The 23,944-nt window shown below is 37.8% G+C and overlaps 1 protein-coding gene across 1 annotated transcript in view; it reads left to right on the top strand.

Annotated features, from left to right (window-relative positions):
- ITGA4 (integrin subunit alpha 4) overlaps nt 1-23,944 on the top strand; it is a 39,377-nt gene that overhangs the window by 6,152 nt on the left and 9,281 nt on the right. Inside the window, exons 3-18 of the mRNA XM_082056836.1 lie at nt 1,611-1,717; nt 1,816-1,945; nt 3,379-3,446; nt 4,117-4,246; nt 7,728-7,813; nt 8,142-8,201; nt 8,294-8,431; nt 9,444-9,555; nt 12,538-12,632; nt 13,002-13,092; nt 14,363-14,408; nt 14,765-14,919; nt 16,837-16,991; nt 19,307-19,456; nt 21,077-21,153; nt 23,616-23,766. Of these exons, the coding sequence (XP_081912962.1) occupies nt 1,611-1,717; nt 1,816-1,945; nt 3,379-3,446; nt 4,117-4,246; nt 7,728-7,813; nt 8,142-8,201; nt 8,294-8,431; nt 9,444-9,555; nt 12,538-12,632; nt 13,002-13,092; nt 14,363-14,408; nt 14,765-14,919; nt 16,837-16,991; nt 19,307-19,456; nt 21,077-21,153; nt 23,616-23,766 (1,751 nt within the window). The remainder of the gene's footprint in view (nt 1-1,610; nt 1,718-1,815; nt 1,946-3,378; nt 3,447-4,116; nt 4,247-7,727; nt 7,814-8,141; nt 8,202-8,293; nt 8,432-9,443; nt 9,556-12,537; nt 12,633-13,001; nt 13,093-14,362; nt 14,409-14,764; nt 14,920-16,836; nt 16,992-19,306; nt 19,457-21,076; nt 21,154-23,615; nt 23,767-23,944) is intronic.

The raw sequence follows: 23,944 nt of genomic DNA, 5'->3' as shown, positions 1-23,944 counted from the left end.
AGAGATGAAGAAGGATCAGATCCTCTTGACCCTCTCAAGGCTGTTATTTTTGGAAGAAGGCAGAGTACAGTTGCAGTGCACAGGGTACATTGCCCTCCCTGCAGTGTGGTGAGGGGTTCTGGACCGCACTACTTGTGTCTCTCCATTGGGGTGGGGAGAGAGCAGGATGGTTGGAAAAAGAAGTGGAGCGGTAGTACGGGAGTAGAAGAAATCAAGGCTCCAGCAGTTTCTTCAGACAAATGTCAATTGCTAGGCCTATCAGAAAACAGTAAGGAACAAGCTCTGAAATAAGGATGGTTGTTGGGTTTTTTTCCTGCAAATGTTTCTCCTGATGTTTTCTTACCATCTGATAAAGAATTATCTTGATTCCAATAATCTGGTGTCTTCCAGTCCATGACATCCTAGGTATAAAATCATTTAAGTCATTGTTGGTTATGAGAGTGTTTGTAGCAAAGTCCATAGTCATTCATCTTTCTCCTGGCTACTGAATAGACGAGGTGTATTCCTTTGTTCTGTTTCCATACTTAATACTGTACAGTTGCATGTCCTGTGAAAGTAATTCAGCAAGTCCACTTATCTCTTTAATGCATTGGACTTTTTTTTGTACTGTCAAACCATGTCCCTGTCAGTATTGGTGCTCTGTCATCTGCACTGGTGCCCTCTTCTGGGTAACTAAACCCCTCAAACCTCAAAAGTTTCAGACTCACCAATAACTGCATTGAATCTGGGAAAGCCTTAAAATTATGCAAAAGAGATTGTTCAAATGACATGATGTGCTTCCTTATTTTATAACCAGTTTTTTTGTAAACTGTGTAATGCTGATGCATAGAAAATACTGGTTCAATAGTTTGGTTAATGCTTATTAATATAAGCATCCTACAAATTAAAAGCTTGCTTTATATGACTTAGAATACTTTTAAAATGTGTAGCTTCTCCTTACCATGGGTACCACTACTGCTTTGTAGAAGGAAGCGAATATTTGCTGCCTTGGCAGTACTGTAGCCTTTTGGGGGAGTTAGAAGAAATTTCCCTATGTTCTTCAAGGTCTTAAAAAACAAAGAGCTACTGCTAAATAATTGCAACAGTGCAAGGTGTACACAGGACATGCATACATAATGATCTGACATCCCCAGTAGAGACTGCAGTTATATGCCCTTTATTTGATAGCCATTTGCAGTAGAGATCAATTTAAGGTCCTCTACCAATAGATCTGTGGTTGGAGATGCTTGCTTTAGGCTAGAGTTTAGGTAGTACTCAGGGATATTGTTTGTGTTTCCTATGAACTTTTAGGCTGAGAACACTTGCAAAGCCAGCCCTTCATCAGACTCAGTGTAATGTCACTTTCTATCTTAATTTCAATAACGATGGAGAAGCCAGCCCTCACTGCCAACCTCTCACTTTCAGAACCAGCGCGCTCCCTTTGGCTGCATGCCATCATACCTTTGGTCAAGAAGGTGAAAAGTCTACATGGCCTGTATAAGAGACAGGGGTCAGGTCCACCAAACCTGAGTTACTGCAGTCTCCCCATAGCGTCCTTGGGTGCTCCTGTTCCTCACCATGAGGCCCTTCAGCTTGTCTCCCTGTTCAGAGCATTGGTCTTTGTGTCCTAGGTGACCCCAGGGGAGAGCGCTGTGGGAAGACGTGTTTGGAAGAGCGTGATAACCAGTGGCTGGGTGTCAGCTTATCGAGGCAGCCAAAAGAAAACGGATCTGTCGTTGTACGTACCAACTGCTGGAGCTGCATGTCTGTTTGTCAGACTGCCTTCACCTTTCTTATGCTTCTGTGTCAAACATCATGTTTGTTTTTTATCTGTAGGCTTGTGGGCATAGATGGAAAAATATCTTTTACATAAGAAATGAACACAAACTCCCACATGGTATTTGTTATGCCATCTCTTCTGATTTTCGGACTGAACTGAGCAGAAGAATATGCCCATGCTATATAGGTAAGCGAAATTCTCGAGTCCTTTGTAGGGAAGGGTAAGATACATAATTGCGTGGTGCGGAGTTTGTGAAGAGTCTGTGTTGCTCCGAGCAGGCTTTCTGCAGCCAAAGATTTGAAGATTGAGGACTGATTATACAAGCCCAACTTACGATCAAATTTGTTAGCAAGAGGTTTATCCCTTCAAAGAAAAGCTGCTTTCAACATGAAAAAAAAAAAAAAGTTTAAACAGGGCATCAGAATACTTGCTCCTTAGACTGGATCACTGAAGGATGTGTGCTTCCCAAAACCAGCCCAGCAGAAGACATCCCTCCTTTCTTCCTTTCCTCTGTCATTTGCTCACTCTGTTCAGCAGGGTGCCTCACAGCAGAGCAGCAGTAATACCCACAGGTGGTTGTTGCCATCCGCTCCTTAGCTTGGTACAAAGCTGCTGTGGTCCCTCGACTCAGCACATGTCACTGTTACAGAATCACAGAACGTTAGGGATTGGAAGGGACCTCGAAAGATCATCTAGTCCAATGCCCTGCCAGAGCAGGAACCTTACTTGCCTCCTGCCAAGGCTGCTGCTGTGGTATGAGACCTTCAGTGGTCCTTCCCCAGAGGACCGCAGGAGCAGAATGAGTCAGGACCTGAAGCTATCGTCGAATGAGTCCATCCCTACCTTCCCTTTCATACCCCCCTCCCAGCCAGGAGAAGGATCTCGTGACCCTGCCCCTGGCCCAGCGCAAGGAGGAGCTGACAGTCTGGCCTTTCCATGCAGACCGATGAAGTGATGCCATCAAACGCTGTCCTGCCATTGGCTTTGGAGACTGTTATGAGCATGGATGAAATCGTGCTTCTGTCTTTGGTGACTTTGAAGTGAACAAATCTGTGGAAGAAATGAAGGGGGAACCCTGGTGGGAGGCAGTTAGCAAAGAAAAGCAGGAAAACAGATCTGGGAGAGCTGGATGTAAAGACAGCTGCTAAGGATGATAGATACTAATGTGTCTAGGATATCCATAACACAAGCATTTCCTTCAAAGCTGTAGCGGAGCATCAAGGCAACTTCTATCGAGATACATAAGCCTGTCAATCAGATTATGCCTGAATTATACACAGAGTGTATATCTTTCTGTGCTGCTCAAACTATTCATGCTATTTCATGTGGCATATTACTTTCATGGAACAATTTAAAAAGAAAATTACATCCTTTAAAGTCATAAGGTTTCAAGGGCAGCTGTGATCAAGTGATAACACCATGCCTTGAATTTGTTACAATAGTATATTGAAGTCAAAGGCTACACAGTGAAAACCAGTGAGTTTGGTTCTATTATAGAACCTATAACCAATGATGTGTTGTTTTGTTTTTAACTTGTCTCAACTTCTGTTGAAGACCTAGTAACAAATTCCGAGACCACAGGCTTCTCATCCTTTTTAATATTTCTTGTCTGTTCCCAGATCATGTACGAAAGTTTGGAGAAAACCACGGGTCATGCCAGGCTGGAATCTCTAGTTTTTATATTGAGGTGTGTATTGAAGATACCAAACTTCTCTCTCTATATATATATGTATACACTTACATATATGTATAGATATGCATATATATATACATAAAAGTATGTATGTAAGTGAAGACATTAACACTGTCTTTTTTTGTGGGAGAGAAAAAGCAGACTTTTCCCCTTTATTTTTTCATTGAATCTTGATAAGACTTGCATGATAATTCCCAACTAATACTTACACGTTTTATTCCCAAGAATACTTTTACACCTTACGAAACCCAAAATTATTTTTCATTTGAAAAAAGAGCATGACTATAACAGATTATGAAGTTTTATTATCCTGTCTTTGTTGTAACATCAACACTAATAATGCCTACTTTCTTGCTTTACAGAGTAATATTCTGTATTATTTAATCTCTATTTTGCCCTAAGATTGTGATTTCTAAAAAAGTCTTTTGAGAAGAAAATATTCTGTTTGTTGCTGTCTTTTAAGTTGTTCACAGCTCGAAATTTTTAATAACTATGTTTTTAGAAAGTCTGAAAAATGTTGTCTCTGATCTAGTGCTAATCTCCCAGCTAGATGCATCTCCAGTAGAGTTCACAGGAGATGTAAAGAAAAGTATTTGACTTGTTTTGCTTATGTTCATGAATATTTACATATGAATAACAAGGCTTTGTTTTATTTTTGTTTTAGGACTTAATTATAATGGGAGCCCCTGGATCATTTTATTGGACCGGTTCTATTTTTGTGTACAATACAACCGCAAATACAATCCATGCTTATACAGATTCAAATAACCAAGTGAAATTTGGCAGTTATCTAGGTACTTAAAAATGTTTAATACTTTGAAAAAATATAAGTCAAAGAATTAGCTGAATAGCTGATCTTGGAGTGCACAGTGTTTATCAGTGATTTCTTTATTAACTCCAAAAGCAACAGTTCTAAATGTGTTCTGATTTTGTTAAATATTATTTAATTATAAGTGTTGCTCTCTGTTCTTTTTACATGGAAGCTTCTCAAACACTGGATTTCTGTTTTTATCATTTCTTAATTTAGAAGGTGTATATATGCTTCTGATCAGCAATGGTTTGCACTTCACTTTTAAGTCTGAAATGCTGCCAAGGGCTTTCATAGCAAAAGACAATGATTTTGCATATAACAGAAATATGAAGAGTTTGTTACAGTGAAATCTGCAAGGAAACAAGTCTTAATTGCATTGTCAATAAGGGGAAATATGCTACGATCTTAAGAGACAGACTTGCCTCTAATCATGATTCATTTTCAACCATATCTTGGTCTCGATACATGTAAGGGCAAACCTTATCTACAAATGTATGCAAAGAAAGCCATGAAGCTCCTACTGATGTACCTAAATCCAAGTAATTAACTGAATTTAGTGTTAGAATTTGTAAGGGTTTATGCCAGGAGCTGTCAGCAGCCTCAGTTTTCTCGCTACACATTAAGAAAGGTTTGTCTGTCCTTCCTGGACTCCTGAGCAAGAATATTTTTGCCTGTGACCACTGGCTTTTGCATTTTCCCATTCATAGATCTGGTTCATGTAGATAAACGTTTCCTGTTTCTGATTTCTCTCTTTCGATAATAGGAAGCAGACATACATTATGAAATAACTGTTATGAAATACAAAGTGCTTCAGAATTCGGTACTAAGCCTTGCAAAGGCTGCAGTTTGGCTCTACAGGAAAGTCGTGCAAAAGTGATGCTGAATGGGAAAAGGCAATCAGATGCTCATATCACTGTGGTTAACCAGTGATATTTCTTGAGCTTTCATAGGACAAAAGAAAAGCTTCAGAGAGTGCTTGCCTCAGCTTTCCAGTAACCATCAGCAGACCAAATATTGCAGCTGTATGGGGAAAAAAAGCTCATTCCAGGTTTCTGCTCCTACAAGTGTAAAAGTGAGAATTTCTGTAATGAACAAGTCAAGTCATAGATAACCAAAAACCAGACACAGGCAAGGGGATAAAAGCCTGTGTGGGCACTGTGCAGGGAAGGACATCCTGCACACCTGGCCGTCCAGGGCCTGGGATCAGCTGGGGTTTGCTGCACCAGCCCTTGTGCGGGGAGCTGGTGCAGCAGCCGCACGCTGGCTTGGCAGAGCCGTGTGTCCTCTGAACTCGCCCTTTCTACAGGAATGTAGAGAAAGGGGCCATTAGCTCATCTGTGTGTCTCTACAGTAGCAGCTCTAATCAACCTTAAATTTTGCATTGTTCCATGCTACCTAAACCTCCACTTTGTTCCCTTGTAATAATACATCATGTGGATGAAAAAATTTAAAGATACCTTACTGCAGCTTTGGTTCTGTCCCATCTTTGGCATTGTTTAAGGCCAAAATCTCTTTAGAGTTAATTCTGTTACCGGTTTTGGTTTTTTAATTTTTTTTTTTTAAGTCTGAGTTTGCTTCTCCCTTAAATAATGAACAAAAATGTCTTTACCAAGTGGTGGAAGTATACTGTGACCAGAATGTAATTCAAGCACATAACTAGACATAATGACCTACTCACGCTGTCCTTCAGGTGGGGACTGAGAAGTTGGCTTTATTTACATTTGTAATTGAACTGTCAAAGAGTGATAGTAAACAAATTGGAGATTGCAGGAAGAGCGTGCAAAAGTTTCGCAACATTTTCCATAAATTGGAAGAAACAAAACTGTTTAAGTACCAGACAATTAAAAGAAAGAAGGAAGTTAGAAAGAGAAGCTGGTAATACACAACTTCTGGTAATATTTCCTTGACTACTTCGGAGTATCTTGGAGATTAATAACTGACTTCTTTAAACAGAATTAGATATGTAAGTCAGTGTTTCAAATCAACTGGGCCTGGTGAAAGAGTAACCTTAGGCTCTTAATGTACTGCCTTAAAGAAATCACAAAGTAATGCACGGTTTCTTTGAGGAACCAGAGGGTGGCAAATGACATTTCAGAAAACTGAAAAACTGTACTAGTGGTAACCAGAAGAGAATTCTGGGGTTGGAAATAAAATTTCATTTGACTACACCTTTAAATTTAAAGGGTCAATTATGTGATTCTCCACCCACCAAACTTAATTAAATGTTAATAAAATAATAAATAAAAATATAAAATAATAATAACAACCACCTACATACCATGATAAAAATGAGGACTATCTGATTACTGTACTTTTTGTGTGTGTTTGGCTTTTGCTGTTGTTTGGTTTGGGGTTTTTGTTTAAGTTCAGAATTAGCAATATTTACACTTCAGCAGAACCAAAATAACTAGAAAATAAAGGTCAGAGGAGGTAAATTAAGGTTCATCCACTTAAGCTTAATTTTTTGTTAAATAATTAAAAACTAGGTGTTGATCTTTAAATGATAAATTGTCTTGTTCACATCTTTTAACTGAAATTATGAAAATAAAAAGCTGGGTTAATGAGAACTTGAATTCTAGATGGTTGTCTTCACAGATGAAAGACTTAAGGCTTGTTCTCATCTGATCCAAGATGATTTTTTCATTTTCCCTGCATGCTGTGAAAATCAACAGTCATTCAGTAATTGTGAGAGAGCAGAATATGTTAACTGTCTTCCCTGTTTCAACTTCGCCATAATGTATTTGGAAAGAGTAAGGCTGACTTGTGCAGCTACAGACTAAGGCGTTAGCCGCCAGTTTGCAATTCTGTGGCTGGACGTCTGCACCAAAATATGGTCCTGTTTAAGAGCTGTCGCCATGTACAGAAATACTTTGTTATGTAGATTCATATACAAAAACTGATGCAACGTTTTCTTGTTATATAATCAAGCTTTTGCTCCAGTTTGTTCCTGACATTTTTTATGTATATATCCCCAGTGCTCTGTGTGTGTGTGTATGTACACACACATGCCTGTAAGTAGCACTATGTTTCATTTTTCTGCAGTCCAGTAAAAAAAAGTTAAAGAGTAACAGCTGAATCAAGTTTTTCCACATTGGACTGTATGGGCATTTGATCATTTTTATTTGTATTACAATATGGACTCACAGAACAATTGTAGATTATGTATTAACAGAAGGTATCTGCAGCTTATATTATTGTCTTTTAAAGTATGGCAGATAATTGAGATCCTGGAAAGAAACAAGTGTTTCTGACACTTGTTACTGCTTGCTGGAACTTACCATTTGTATTGACCTTTTGCTTATATTTCAAAAATTTTCTTTTCTGTTTTCATTGCTAACTTGCATGAAGTCTGAATGTCAGACTCACAATAATTTGTGGTGTCGACAGCTTTTATACGTCATGCTCCCATATTTTTTTATTTATAGAGCATTTACAGTATTGAATAGTGTATGTCTAATTTACAGGATACTCTGTTGGAGCTGGGCATTTTCTGACATCAACCAGTACAGAAGTAGTTGGAGGCGCCCCCCAACAGGAGCAGACTGGTAAAGTAAGAAAATGTCTGTACTATTGGTTTGAAGAATATGCCCCCACATACCCACCCGTGATTTTCCAGTTTAGATTAATGTATTAAAGACAAGTGTCAGAGATGTATGATTTCTCACAGGGAAAAAAGTCTAAGAAGGAATGAGGCAAGATAGTGTAGGTAACATTGCTGTGAACTGTGGTGTTAAGGAAAGGTACAGATAGGGAATAGTAAACAGCTTGTACCTTGTGTGTTGCTTTACTGATTCTCTGGGATGTAATGTAAAGAAGGCACAGGAAAGTATTTCAGATTATGTTCGCTGAACTCCACTTATACTTTCTTTTCATTTTAGGCATACATCTTTAGCATTGAGAAGCAACTAAATATTCTATTTGAACTAAGGGGTAAAAAGGTAAAGATTTCATGCTATTTTCCTGCACCTTGGAATTTCTTGCATGTCTTGATCAAAATTTGAAGATAATGTGATTTCGTGTTTGCACACAGCTTGGTTCTTACTTTGGAGCTGCAGTTTGTGCTGTGGACCTGAACGCAGATGGCCTCTCAGACTTGCTAGTTGGTGCTCCAATGCAGAGTACCATCAGAGAAGAAGGAAGAGTTTATGTCTATATCAATTCAGGTTCTGTAAGTATTTTCTATTAAAAATGCATCGTAACACAGTCATTCTAGTATAACAAGATAAGAAGAGGAGATTTCCTCTCTTATCATACAATATTTCAGGATATAGGGAAACCAGCTCTCGAACCACAGTGGCAGTCCCAGCAGGACTGTGTAGCACCCCTGCAACGGCTGTGTAAACTTCAATGGCTGTGTAAACTCCAATGCACCATTCCTTGGGCTGGTGTTAGAACTGAGGATGGGCTGGTTTTCCTTCACAGTAAGTTCAGGTGGTGGCTGCCTGCCACTGTAGCCTCTGAGCGAGCTCTCCTCTACTGCCGTGCTTCCCACTGAGCTGGCATGTGAAGAGTAACTGATTTAGCACTTCAGAAACAAACAGGGAATGAAAAATTTGTGTGCAGTTAGTAGTACAAGTCAAGAAAGAGACTGGTAGTCTTCAGTTTGGCAAATAAAGTGTCTGGACAGATTCTGCATTAGAATTAGCTTCCTTTTATTCCAGGATCAGAAGTGAAAGTATAATCACTATTTTTTGTGGGCTTTTCAATTTGGCTGGCGTGGTATATTTTATCTTCATGTCTTATTTTCCTTCCTTCCTTCCTCTCCACACTAATACATATTTGTTCTCTTATGCCTGCCATTAGCATTTTCTTAATATGTTTTCCTTACAGAGAACTGAGTCACTCCAGGATACCTACAACTACCTAAGGCACACATAATAGCTCTGAAGCAGCTACTGTTTACTACCTTTAATACCCTGTATTCTGATATGTTTGCTGCTCTTTACAGGCGTTTGCTATGGGAACACATTGCTGTTCTTTTTCTTAAAGAGCAACTTTCTTATTCTTTGTTATTCTTAATACTAAATGCTGTTAATTATCTTTGGTAATGCTTGCTTCTGCACCAAGGAGCTCAGTAGGATTATATATTAGCATCCAAGGAAGTTTTAACAGTTTGAGGAATATTCCGGGTGACCTGGAAGACACTCTGTTAATGTGCCGTTCATTCTGTTTTCCTTCAGGAAGCAAAAATGGTAGAACTGAACATAGAGCTCAGCGGGAGTGACTCATATGCAGCCAGGTTTGGAGAGTCCATAGCCAACCTAGGAGACATAGATAATGATGGTTTTGAAGGTAAGTATATAAAGAAAACCCCTTGGGTTTAGTTCTCTCTGAGCAGTGGACTGTCATGATAAACAGGAGGATTATGGAAGCTGAGAAGTCTTTCAGTTGGTGACGTGACCTTTCTTTTTTAGGGCGCTGATTTGAAATATAGCTATTTCACAGTCATTGATGTGTAATACCAAAGATTAGGTTCTATTGCTTTAATTAAGTATGCATAAGGTGATAACATACTCTGAGACAACAGCTGGGGAACAATTTGGCAATTTTTTAACATCATAAATAAAAATAATACATTGAGTCAAGATCTGCTTCTGTGTCACCAATAGGAAATACTAAACACATGGGAATATCAAAAAGAACTTGCAAGTTGGGAGACTATTGTGGGATTCTTCCCACTCAGGTGACTCAGGGGTTGCCTAGAACAGGCTGTCTGGGTGGGAAGGACTTTGATGGCCATGCCCTAGTGAATTCAAAATGTTAATGGGGCTCTGAGGGACCTTTTTCTTCCTGTTGTCTATACAGGAAGGTCTGTTTCAGGCACATGAAATTAGATGCCTAAATAGAAACAGAAACTGTTATCCCTTCCTTCCCAGTGCCCAGGCTGAAGCAGCCTCTCTGAATATGATGAGATGTGGGCTGAAATTTCCATCGATGTTTTTCAGGTGGAACCTGCTTAGAGGGCAGAGATATTCAGTCTCCAGATTTGTGTCTAACCTCTGTAATAAGCGTTAAAGAAATAGACACTGAAAAGAGAATGCCATGTGAAAGTTACAGCTAAAAGGGTTGTTAGTTAAAGGAAACAGATGAAAGGATCTAAGATGTGTTACAACATCTAGAATGACTCTCATGGCCTTCTACTTCCCTTCGGCTTCTAGTCAGGCTGCCTAAAATGTATTTATAACAGAAAGCCCCGTGGTCTGCTGCTCCCAACTTCTTTTCTTCCAGACCACACACTGGCTGTTCAGGCCACCTGCAAACCCACTGCTGGCTGCAAGGGCTCTGGCTGGATTGGAGACAGGCAGAGGGCGCCTGGCCCAGCACCCCCGTGCGTCTTGTCATGGTTTCAAACACGTGGGAATGGCTGGTATTCCTGCCTGGAAAACCAGCATGTGCTCCCCTCCAGCAGAGGGGCAGGTGCTGTAGGCTGCGTAGGGTTGGGATAAAAATATGACAGGCATTTTCTACTATTCAAAATTCGTAAACGGTTTTAGTTTTTCCATTATCAAAACTTGGACTGTAGGCAGGGAGCCTACATGCACCGTGCAAAAACTGTCAGCTTTTTCTGGGCTCTATCTTTACCAAGTACATGTCTGTCTTCATGCTTTTGAATTACTCTTTTTATTTGCACTTATCATCCAGGGTCCTTTCACTCTTCCCTTTGTCTTGTGTTCTTGCTCCTGTTCCATAACATGCAAATCTTGGAACAGTCATTCTCTTGTCTGGCCTCCTTTTTCCTTAGTCATCTTTCTTTTTTTTTTTCCTTCTTTGCTATCTGTCCCTCCAACTCCTGATAAATTCAGTGTCTCCTGCTTTGCATTACCTTCACTATTTTATACACAAGTTTCAGTTTTTGTCCCAAAACATCTGCGAACTGCAAAGGAAAAGAGTATCTAAATGTAGGCTGGAGAATAGGGAAGTGAAATCAAATTAATAGCAACATAGTAAACTAGATGCACGACACAGGATATAATGCAAAATGGGCATCCTAAACCTGCAGGGGAAGGCAGAGCAAACAAGTGGATTAGCTTTTGAAGGGAGCAAAAACATTGAAAAGAAAAAGTGGAGGCAATATTGAGAGTGGCAGTAGGAAAATACATTCTCTAAGAAAAAGAGCTGGAAGCAAAATATAAATACAAGCTGGAGAAACCATTTGTCTGCAGTAAGTATTAAAAAGGAGAGCATAGCCAACTTCTTCAACCATCTAAACCATCAGTATCAGCCTCGTGAAGATAAGGGCATGCATGTTGGTGTAGAGTCTGACCTCCTCAAGAACATATGCGTAGTTTTAATTGAACAGCACAATTTGGCTGTCCTGTTTTCATCTCACCAAAGAGAAAGACATATTTTGTGTCCTTTAGTCACCAAAGTATGGATTCAATAAATATGGATTCAATCAGAGAGCTGTTCAGTAAAACCGAATCATCAGAGCTGTGCTTTTCTTGTGATTTTGGTTTGGTGCAGCATACCGTATTTCTGATTTGTGGATAGTTCAGTTTTGCTTATTTGTGAATGAAAGTTCACAATTATTAATTTATATTAGTAAATTTCAAGATGATGTCATTCATCTCGCCCTCTCAACCCTCCACTTTCTGGTGAACAAGCTCTGGCTATTTGAACCATGGGAGTATTTGGTAAGGCCTGTTGAGGGTGGCTGGGTTGCTTGTTTGTTTCTGTGTCACTGTACCCCCCTGGGATTAAGTAATCTGGGCATAGAAAATATATCCCTTTGTACAAACCAGCCACCTTCAGTTCCTTGTTAAATGCCTGTTCAAGCTTGTTATCAGCTGTTAAGGACATTTCATGGCAAAATAAATGATTGATTTCAGGCAGTGTAATAAGAGTACTTCTTGTGTTTCAGTGATTTAATCCATGTGGGAATAGCAGAGTGGAAGAAAATCATCATAGTTCCAAGAATACAAGGCTTTTATTTTTTTTCTTCTTTTTTTTTTTTTTAAAGACCATGATAATTTTGGCCGTTCTCCATGGTAACCTCTTAAGGGTCAAATTCAGTATAGGTAGAAACAGACTTTGCCTTGAACAAAATGGTTGTATTTGCCCTTGTTTTCCAGAAACATAGTACTTACGACAGAGTCAGATTACTGAGGTGGTCTGTGTTGTTTCCATTTGCTTTATATCTATCTTCAGCACTTCTTTTGAATTCAGTCTAATAAATTTGGCCTGGCATTGAATGCATCTTGATTTGGATTTCTTTAACTCTTCCTTGTCTATGTTTCCTAGTCAAGTGATTATTGTTAAATTGTTTTTCCACAGATGTAGCAATTGGGGCTCCACAAGAAGATAATCTGAAAGGGGTCATTTATATATACAATGGCAGGGAAAATGGAATAACACCATCATTTTCACAGGTATGCTTTTCCAACAAAAAATAATCTGTCCAGAAAAACCTCAAGTCTAAATTTGAGAGGGTTTTCCCTTCATTTAACTTGAAGACCGCCTGAGGTACTTTAAAAGACTTCAGAATTTTTTTTTTGCAGTCTGTGATTTCCAGTCACAATATAACCTGTAACAGAAAATGAATTGATTTGGAGGCCTCAGACAGGGTTTATGGGATATAACATTTGCAGTAATTGAGGAATATTGCTTTCAGAGGTGTATTTTCACAGGTAAGCATGCAACTGCAGGATGGTTGTGCTGACATTTTTCATTGGAAATTGTAACTCAAAGATTAGCTTTCCAAGAATAATTTTCTCTTCTGTTTTTTTTTTCCTCCTCAGAGAATACAAGGACATGAAGTCAGTAATTCTTTAAGCATGTTTGGACAATCCATAGCAAGTGGTGTTGATGCAGATAACAATGGTTATCAAGGTGAATTAAGCAATTGTGTTTATTTTTTATTTTTAAAAGACGAGAGAGTCATAGGGAACAACCCTACCGTGCTACTTGTTACTTTTTACAGAAGCAGAATCCGTTATTAAGATGACATGTCACATCTTGCATTTTAGAAAAAAAAAGAGGTAAAGCTGAGGCCAAGCAGTCACTTTTCACGGTTATCTGACATTATTTAAGGACTGAGAATGATGTAATTCTAAGCTCATAGTGCACAAGAGGAAGAAAAACAATTTCTGTTTTGATGGCAGCTATCTCATCTGCTAATGTCAGTGAACTAGTTTGGGCACTGGAAGCATGTTTGTTGTCTGGACTAGTGTGCTAACCTAAAAGTCTTGCTGGTGTTCACAAAGTCTGAGTTCTGCCAGGAGTCATGCAGCACCGTGACTCTCAGTCTGTGTGAACGATACCTGAACCGGAGTCAGGGCTCATGGCATTGGATCGACACTGTTGTGGAGCCCTCGTGGGCATGAAACAAAAGTCCTAATTTGGTATAAAACATATTGCCAAAATATTTTACCATTACATGGATAATTGTTACAGCAGGTCAGGTATTGCCTGTCCTGCCCCCATGTGTATAAATGCACAAAGTTACCATGAGCTGCGTGTTGTGTGCTCTGGCTGTGTCAACAGAGAAGTTATTGGGGTTAATTTGTAATGCTGAGCTCAGAGGTTGTGTACAGACCCTTGTATCATTTACACTCATCTGATTATTCCCTTTTACTACCTCATTTGAGAGGTATATGTGGTATGTGTATTTCTTATTGCGTGAATAGTTTTCAGTTAGTTTGGAATAAACTAAATATATTTTCTATCTCTATGTACAGTTTAATACATATAATAGATAGAACAATGTATGTATATAACTGAATTGTTCATGTATATGTGTGTGTGTAGCGATATTGAATATTTGGATTAAAAAGAAGTCAAATATCTCCTATTTAGCTGAATTGTCCTTCAGTATCAGCCACTTAAATGTGGAATAGAAATCATATTATCGCATTACCTGTATCTGCAAGTCCAGCAAATTAGCACGCAGTGTTAATCAGCAGTGGGCAAGTATGTGAGGAATCATCTTCTTCTAGATGGAGAACACTATCTTTGAATATTAGCACATGCCTTCTAATAAATAAAGGGCAAATGGTGTTTTAATGCTGACCAAAAGGTGAATATGCTACAAAGTGCTTGTACTTGAGAAGTAATTCTTGTTGAAAAATTGTGCTTATTGATCTATTTTTTTTGACTACAGATGTAGCAGTTGGTGCGTTTCTCTCCGATTCTGCTGTGGTGCTGAGGTGGGATTGCTACATTTCAGTGCTTTTAAATACCATACAATTTAACAGTATTTTTTAAAATGCAATTTAATAAAACAGAATAGTATATTTTAACTTCCTGATATTTTTCTTGGTGTCTTGAACTTCAGTCATTAGGAAATGTTTAAGTAAACACTTTGAAGAAAATGAAAATATAATTGTGAAACTTCTTGAGGCACAAACATTCTGCATACAACTATTTGAATTCTGAAAAATGCAGATAACTTAAAATTAATTATAAAATATAAAATTAGATTCTGTCAGAGATTGTTAGATTCTGCAGATTCTGTGAGATATTTCTGAAGTGTTTGTGAACATTAACTCTTTTCTATTCTTAGAACAAAACCGGTGATAATTGTTGAAGCTTCTTTAAAACATCCTAATTCAATAAATCGAACTAATTTAAACTGCATGGAAAATGACCAGCCTGCTGTCTGTATGAATTTGAAGATATGCTTTACCTATACAGGACGAGAGGTACCTGGTTATATTGGTAAGCTACTTGGAAAAGTTCCAGTAAATGTATTCATTTCCAATGCACCTGTTTACAGAATAATGCTATTTGTATTTAGTGGACCAGTTCAGTATAAAATGACAATACCTTTTTTAGCTCACAATTGCCCTATAACATTGAGCCATTACACTTTTATTCAATTTAGTATAACAGCACATCCCTGCTAGGACTACCAGGGTTTCGTGGCCTGGGAGAGACAGTGATGTTAAAAAGGCGAGATACTGCAAGGGTGAAGGTAGAGCTCCAAGTTGCCTGTTGTATCAACAATGTGATCTAAAGTTCTGGACAAACAAAGACTAACTTCTAGCTAGCTGATCAGTTGTGACGCTAAAGAGTTGACCTGGGGCTGTGCACAAACAACCCTTTAGGAATATTTCCACATGGGTTTTGCAGCAGTACTAAACGGGTACCACCATAGACAGGTGAATTCCCATAATTTGCGTTAACGGTGGTGGGGTTAAATTCACACTCCTATACTACTTTTGAACTACATTGTAGTGATGGCATTTCAGATGGTCCCTCATAATAACTAGACCTTTCATTCTGATAGGTTTTTACATGAGGTGATATGCCATTAGGGTTCACAAAAAAACAGAGCGCACTCACATTGGGAACAGTTTGGTTTACATAGTTGCCCAGGGACCTCACTCTGTTTAGCACGGGGCCCAACATGGGTCTCTGTCAAGTTTATCTGAACTTTCCACATGCAAATGTCTGGGCTGTTGCTTCACAATTAGGTAAGGAATTAATGTCGGTGAATGTCTTTTCTTAACATAGAATGAAATGGATTACTCAGCGTGAGATTCAGATGTCCTCTAAAAGCAGTCCTCCCAAACAGGGACGTACGAGACTGCTGGAGGACACTCTCCTCCGCTTAGAAGGGGGGAAAAGATGTTCCTTCCTAAAGCAACTTGAGCCCCTGAGCCAGCCAGTATGGAACTTCACGTGAAAGTGAGGGGATCCCTTCAAAACTACCGAAAAATACATCTTGTATTATATTTTATTTTCTGTAATGTGTATTTTGCTTTTGGCAAAAACTGATATCTCTTGAGGCAGTATGTATTGGAGGGAATATTAGTGGTGAACTTATTTAAAATCATTTACTTTCTAAATCTGACCATATTGCCTGTGTGTTTTTAACCTACTTGTGCTATTTGTAAACTGCAAACAGCCCTGCAAATACATGGTATATAAAATTAAAGTGCTTAAATCTTCTGTATGACAATATGCAATTAACTTTAGGGACACATTACAGAGAACACATCCAATGATGAACTGTAAAGTTTCAAGTTGAGATCTCTTGAAATTCGTATTTGTTGTGAAAGACGAGCAGTCAGACTGGATTATCCTTGCTGGATTTAGACGTAAGACTTTTCAACTTAAATGGAGAAGACTAGAGGAAATTCTGGATGTTCTAACTCAACTTTTGGCAGAGATTAAAAAGTAACAGATCAGTAATGCTCTGAAACTTATTTGCAATTTATCACAGCAATTCATTTTAACCTAAATAGAAAAAACTGTGAAGTTAAACAATATTTGTCAGTCTTCCGACTTATCTGTTTGTTGAAATTTAATGTCAGCCCTGTAAGTAACTGAAGCAGGTTTTCTTTAAATAGACTCAGATAGAAAACTATAAATATAACTCGACAAAATTATCCCTGATATAAGAGCATGTATCAGGGATCAGTCATGACGCAATCGGTTTTCAGAGGGATAGAAGCTTTTGTTAGGTATGGATTTATGTCAGAGAATTTTTAAACAGAGCATTTCAAAATGGATATTACAGAATATACTTAAGGAAGTGAGTCAGAAGATGTAATTTCTATCATAATTTTATGAAAATTGTAACACTTAAAGCTTTTATAACTTTTATTTTCCCTGGGGTTTATTTTGCAGTACTGCTTTACAATCTGAGCGTTGATGTGAACAGAAAAGTGGATACACAAGCAAGATTTTATTTTTCCTTCAATGGAACATCTGATGCAATCTCAGGAAATGTAAAGATTTACAACAAGAATGTTGCCTGCAAAGATCATCCAGCATTTATGAGGGTAATGAACTTTTCAATATGCATCGCCCTGTAAATTGCCCCGTTGGCTTCTCCAGAAGCAGAGTTTGATCCAACAGCAACAATCCTTTGGAATTAAGGATGGTACTGATTTGGCAATAAATAGTAAGAATCTAGTCAGTAAGATCCTGACTCCAGTAGCAGCTGCAAAGTCACTGTTGTCCTGGAGGAAATGAAATGTGAATTCCTGCTTGTATCCCTCTGAAGGATGAATGAGGAACCTGTCTTGAAAGTAAAAGCAACTGCAGTCAGGATGAGGATATAATATTTTTGTGGCCATTCACTGGATAAGAAAAAATGAAAGTGATTCAGTCTATTAAACGTCTTAGAAGCTTGCCTATACCAACAGAAATTTTGGAGAATAACTGAAAAGTCCTAAAACACAAACAATAAAAACTAGCAGACACAGAGGAACTATGTTTTATTTAACACAGAAAATATAGACTTGTCTCCTGTAAGACCTTACCTAATGGGGAAAATAATTCTTTAAAGAATTCTGCATTCTTCAGACAGGGAATATTTAGATGTAAGGAGAAACAAGGGTAATAAAATAAAGGGCAAGTTTGCTTGGCCTTTTCTTTAAAATCTTCAAGGTAGCAATTCTGTGACCTTTTGAAACAAACATGTATCGGGATGACCAGTGCAGCTGCTCCTACACAGAGGCTGGGAAATAGACTTAATTTTCTACAGCTAAAAAAAAACCAAAACCAAAAAAAACTGCATGGAAAAAGTCTTCCATGTATTTTTATTCTTCCTTTTATTTATGTTTTGTTTATGACACCATTACAAGCCAATTCTTTACAACAAAGCTTTGGGATAGACAGGAAAGCTCATGTTATCTACTGGCAAATTGCCCCGATGTATCTCAACTGGTAGTTGCACCCAAGTGGATGTTACTTACAGGAGCAACGGCAATTTGCCACTTATGAGAGTTTGATTAGCTAAGAGAGATCTGACTGACAGCCACCCTTGTACAGGTTGCTGTACCAGCATCAGCAGTTACTTGTGTAGGAGGAAGGATATGATTTGGTTCATCACTTTCTGTAGTTTATAATTAGTATTTTTTCCTCCAGGTCATTCAGTTTTCTTTCTAATTCTTAATTAATAGCATTATAAGCATCTCCTTCCACCCACTGAGGTTTCTGTACTTGTGTGAAGCTTCTAAAGTTAAGTAAGTGTGAATGTCTGTCAAGTACAGTCTTTGCAAAGAGACAATGTACTTTTTATGTACTTTGAGTAAAGACTAATTAATAGCTAATTAGTATAATGGAAGTAATATAAAGCAGATGCAGAGAAGACATTGTGGAAAATTATTATGAATTAGATAATATGTGATTTGGCCAAAGCAAGCTTGCAGATAAGAATTAAAGTAATGGCCATGTGGAGGGACAGTCAGTGTCCGCCTGGCTCCTACGCTTGGGGAATAACTGAGTCGGGTTTGCTGTTGTCAGCACTTGCTGCTTCAAGCTGTTCAGTTTTCACAAGTAGGAAGTTTGGGCTCTCATCTGCAACATTCCTCCACTCTCAAGCTTTAATGTACAAAATGGTCATTTATTGAGGAGTTTAATAATTTTTAATATAGAATAGGCAATATTTGGATATGAGGAAAAAATTATTCACAGAAAGGGTTGTCAGGCATTGGCACAGGCTGCCCAGGGCAGTGGTGGAGTCACCATCCCTGGAGGGGTTTAAAAGGCATTTAGACAAGGTTCTCAGGGACATGGTTTAGTGCCAGAGTTAGGTTATGGTTGGACTCAATGATCCTGAGGGTCTCTTCCAGTCAATACAATTATATGATTCTACATGAAAAGTCAGAAAAATAAAATGCAGTCATGATTTGATTTAGTGGTACTGCAGGAGAGCTCCTTTTGACTTCACACAGAAATAGCCATGGCTTTGGGCTGGCATGATACCACTAGTTAATTTTCTCTATTTTAGCCAACTTTAGCTTTTTTTTTCTGTTTGAGCGGGACAGCATTTCATAGGTGTCTAACGCAGCATTATTGACAGAAGTAGGTTCACTATTCAGTAAGACTTCTTTTCATACAAGAATCTCCTGTTCTGAAATGCCTGATGGTGTCATTGGAAGTATGATGCATTTCTGCACTTCTGACTACCTCTTACAGTGGCAAAGATGTCTGAAAAAGTGTATGAGCCATATGGCATATGGAATTATTTTACATGTAAAAAATAAGTGTTCCTGTTTAAGTTAGTGCTAGGGAACCTTATAATCTTTAAAACATAAGCACACATGTCTTGTCTTATATGATTAACTCATTAGGTTTCCAATTTTCATAGAAAGATGTAAGGGATATCTTGACTCCTGTACATGTTGAAGCAAGTTATCATCTGGGTCATCATATTCTACAGAAAAGAAGTGCTCAAGAATTTTCACCACTTCAACCTGTTCTTCAACAAAGGAAAGAAAAAGATGTTATAAAAAGCAAGGTTAGTGTTCAAGTTCTCTTTTTTCAAATAGAGTAAATATTCATGTTTTAATCTTCAGTTAAAAAAAGCTTTGCACATCCATAGATGTGAAGGAATACATTTTCCTGACCAGCAGCTAGTGCCTTGATCTTAATTAATAAACCAGCATGCTAAAAAATGCCGAAGTGTTCGCTAAAAAAATATTTGCAGAACTGGTATATAATTTGTATTATGATTTAACAAAAAAAAAAAAAAAAAAGAAAAAAGAGGTGTGTGCAGACAACTTGCAAGAATATAAAATATTATGTGTGTCAGAACACAAAGATATGAAATTCACTCTTTGAAGTATTTGTTCTTTTACAACTACACGGGATGGGCCACTTTCCAGTATAAAACTGTTCTTTAGAATTAATTCTGTGTTAAATACACAATATCATGTTGGTATTAATTCTGAAGTGTTTCAACAATGTTGCTGAAATATTAGTTCTGTAAAAGTATTTGCAGGTTTTCAAACACATAGTCTGTGAGGTAGAAAAAAGAGAAGTATTCTGTATCCTTAAATTAGTATGAAATTAACTTTTTTTTCAAAAAAACCCCCACCTTATTAAAAGCCAACAGACTTTGACTTAGCCAAAAGTCAGGATGCTCTGAATTTTTAACTACCAAATGGTCATAAACATACAATGACTTTTCACAGCAAGTGAGCTTCATGTAATTCAGATAAAATTGACTATCAGAATGCTGAGATATATAAAAGCTCCTTTTGAATGGCATGCTTCTCCTTTTCATCTTCATTCACAATTTTGCTTAAAAAACTATGGAGTTAGAGTGAAAGAAAGTGTTGTTGAATATAGCAACATAAATGTGCTCTATATGACACTGATAATCAAGGCACAGACACATGCAACTCGTGGTGTCTCTAGTCTCATCAAACTTCATCAAGTATATTATGATAAGTAAAGTTCATGTAATGAAATGCTTTTGCAAAAGTTAATGTGCTGTATCACAGGAGAGACTGCAGAGAGCTCAGGTCTGGATCCTCTAGAAGACTCGGCCATTTTATGTACTACTTTTAAAAAAACAGCTGAACCTATACGCACTGGTTTAAGAGTGAGAGACTGAGTCTGGAGGGTCTCTCTGCTGTCATTCTGGGTGCACAGAATGTGTTTGGAAAATGGCAAATCATGGCTTGATTGAATTGTTTTTAGGAGCAAGAGTGTGAATGTCATGAGGATGGAGCCAGGCTCTTCTCCGTGACAAGCAATGATAAGACAAGGGGCAATCGGTATAAACTGGAACACAGGAGGTTCTATTTAAATTTGAGAAGAAACTTCTTCTCAGTGAGGGTGACAGACACTGGAAAGGGCTGCCCAGGGATGTTGTGGAGTCTCCTTCTCTGGAGACATTCAAACCCACCTGGACACCTTCCTGTGTAGCCTCATGTGGGTGTTCCTGCTCCGGCAGGGGGATTGGACTGGATGGTCTTTTGAGGTCCCTCCCAATTCCTAACATTCTGTGATTCTATTAGCCAATTCCAGATACTTGGTAACAAGGTGATTTGTTCCTTTCTTTGGAAATACTTCTACTCACTAGAATATGCATGATACACTAAAGTGCTTTTTGTAAATTTGTCTTTTGTAGTTTGTTTTTGCTAGATTTTGCTCCCAAGAAAATTGTTCTGCTGACTTGAGAGTTTCTGGAAAAGTTGCTTTTCCAAAGTAAGTATAATGTAGCTTTCATTTTTTTTGAGGGTTCAGTAAGATTTTATCTAAATTATTCTTTAATCTTTTGTATGTCAAGAACATTAATTTGCAAAAGTAGACTATAGACTTCTTGAGGAAATATGAGGAGTAAAGCTGTGTTTAGTTGAAGAATATTTTAAAATAATAAATCTTTCAGGACATGTAACAAAAGTTATATAATTGGAGGACTGATGTTGCATAATTAGAAGACTTTACAGCTCATAAAATGTCTTCTTCATGAAAAGGTAAACTTTAATTCTGTACTTCATATATAACTGGGCTCTGATTCAGGGCACAATGCAGACTCAATGTGTAGACATCAGAACTACTGTTAAATTGACAAGCTGTCAATTATTTCTGCTGTTCTTACAAAGATACTGTACTTGCACTGCACAAAGAAGATACTTCAGTTTTGTACTAAGACATTGTTATACTTATTATTTCAATTATAAAATAATTAAGTGGCTCTTTTTCCTTATTTACTTGAGAATATTACATCGTCAGTTTTCTACTGCTGATCGAGACGCCAGATGGTTCAGTATTATGTGAGGTTTAGACTTCTTTTCCCCACATGAGTTAGCCTGCATTTTCCAAAATTAATTTTGCTTTGTGATTTTTTTCTTTCATTTACATCTTTATTTTTTTATATACCCCTTTGTATGTTTCAGTTTTTCCAATTAGGTATCACGTTTAAGTCCTGTTGTTAGGAAAGATAATCAATGCACTTTAAAAGTATTTAAATACAATTATTCTTGTCTTGCAGAACTGGTATGACACCAAGCAATACTCTGTGAGATATACTTCTGTTTAGCAGCATCTCTGAAAAGTTTTAAGCCATGTACCATGGTTTCTATTCAGAATGGATTTTAATGATTTGATTTTATCATCACAACCTTTATTTTTATTGGTTATTATACTTCAAAGCAAGAAATGTTGGTTGTTGGTGTGCAAAAAGAGAAACTCTGCCTGTTGTGCATCTCAGCTAGTTACGCATTTTGTGTGTGACTTGGATTTTCTTGTGTAATTTATCACTTTTAAAGCTGATTCTACTTTAATCAAGATACTAGGTTGAACAACGTAAGGTGACAACAAAAGATGATGACAATCACATAATTCTGATTAATCACACCTGTGTGATCCTGAGCACAGATTACAACATATCCGCTTGGCATTAGGTACCAGTAGAAGATTTCCAGTGTAAATAAATAGGCTAAATATCTTGATAAAGTGTGAAGTATCACCTTAAATTGTTGTGCCCCTAGAATCCTGATTAAAAACTAGTTAGCTGTGCAGTGTTAATTTATTTTGTCTAGACAGAATGCATTCATTATCCTTGAACAGCAAAGCAGAGGCTTTTAGTCTTAAAAGAATGAAATCAAATAGGGGTGTCACTGCAATGCCTTACTTACTGAGTTACGAGCCTTCATGTATCCACTATCATGTTTTGTTTAAATGGCTTAGATTTTGGCCTGCTTTGTAAATTCTAGTCCACAACAGGCATTTTTTAATGAAGAATGAAATCTGATTACCAGGGCAAAGCTCTAGCGCAGCTTTGTTGTAGTCCCAGATATGCACCTGGTGCTTTTGTGTACTTGCGTGTTAAGCTGGGAGGCATCTTTGTGACAGCATCTTGTTAATGAGCTTGGCTTTAAGGCATGGAAGAGGACTGAGTGGTAAGCATATAACTAGTAAAACAACTTCAAAATGTGTCCTAAACTTAATCAAGCTACTCAAATGTTAACATTTTGGTTTTCTTTAATTTGCTTTTGTCTTAGAACCTATCTGCTTATGCAGTGCTTTTACCTTCTGTTGCTTTTCTAAGTGCCAGCCTCATTCCCAAAGGTCTTTGGTGACTAATGCTTTGGTTTCAAGCCAGAATTTCTGATAAATGTCTATTTCTAGGCAGCCTTTCTACAAGTCTTAATTAAACTTTAATGTCAAGCTGAAGTTTACTTTTAGCCCCCCATAGGGTGGCTGTACTTGTAACATGATTATAGAAATTTACATAGACCATGAGACAGGCATGTTCACTCCCCTCTTTGTGACCTGTTACACATGAACTCAGTCCTGTACTTTGAGTACAAAGAGTGAATTTTGAAATAATGCCTGAAAATACTGTGGCAGTAGCACACTGCTATTCTTGTCTTTGAAGGAAAGGACCTGTCTTGTAAAAGCCAGGAGCACAACTGCTCTGCTAACAATGTTTTTATTCTTGCATTAATAACCTTTGGCCTTAAAAAGTACCATACTGGAGCTGACCATCATATTATGGGTGTAACCTTCAGTTACAGGACAGAGTAAAAACTTTCCTAATGATCTCCAGCTGAGCTTGGGCAGAACCAAATGAAATGAGCTGAAAGAGCAGTGGTAGAAAATTTTTGCATCCAAGCTCTATATACAATTACTTTTCACTTATATTATGTTCATTATTCTTATAGGCCTCATGATAAGAAAATGTATCTTGCTGTTGGAAGCATGAAGACTTTATTGTTGAACGTTTCTCTGCTTAATGCTGGAGATGATGCATATGAAACTGTTCTCCACATTCAGATCCCTAAAGGCCTTTATTTCATCCGAGTCTTAGAATTGGTAAGAAAAAAAAAAGCCTGTCAAACAGTAATCCTTTGACATTTTTCTTTTTCAGCCAGACATTTTCCAAATTATGCTAATAGCTCATTGCGTTACTTTAGATACTGACAACCTACACCTCTCCCATCCAAAAAAGCTGACAAAACTCCAGTTTTCAACTTCTTAGACTTCTAGCTTC

Source organism: Streptopelia decaocto (assembly GCF_964273445.1).
Source record: "Streptopelia decaocto genome assembly, chromosome: 6".
Taxonomy (NCBI): Eukaryota; Metazoa; Chordata; class Aves; order Columbiformes; family Columbidae; genus Streptopelia; species Streptopelia decaocto.
This window is presented reverse-complemented; position numbering and strand designations above follow the sequence as displayed.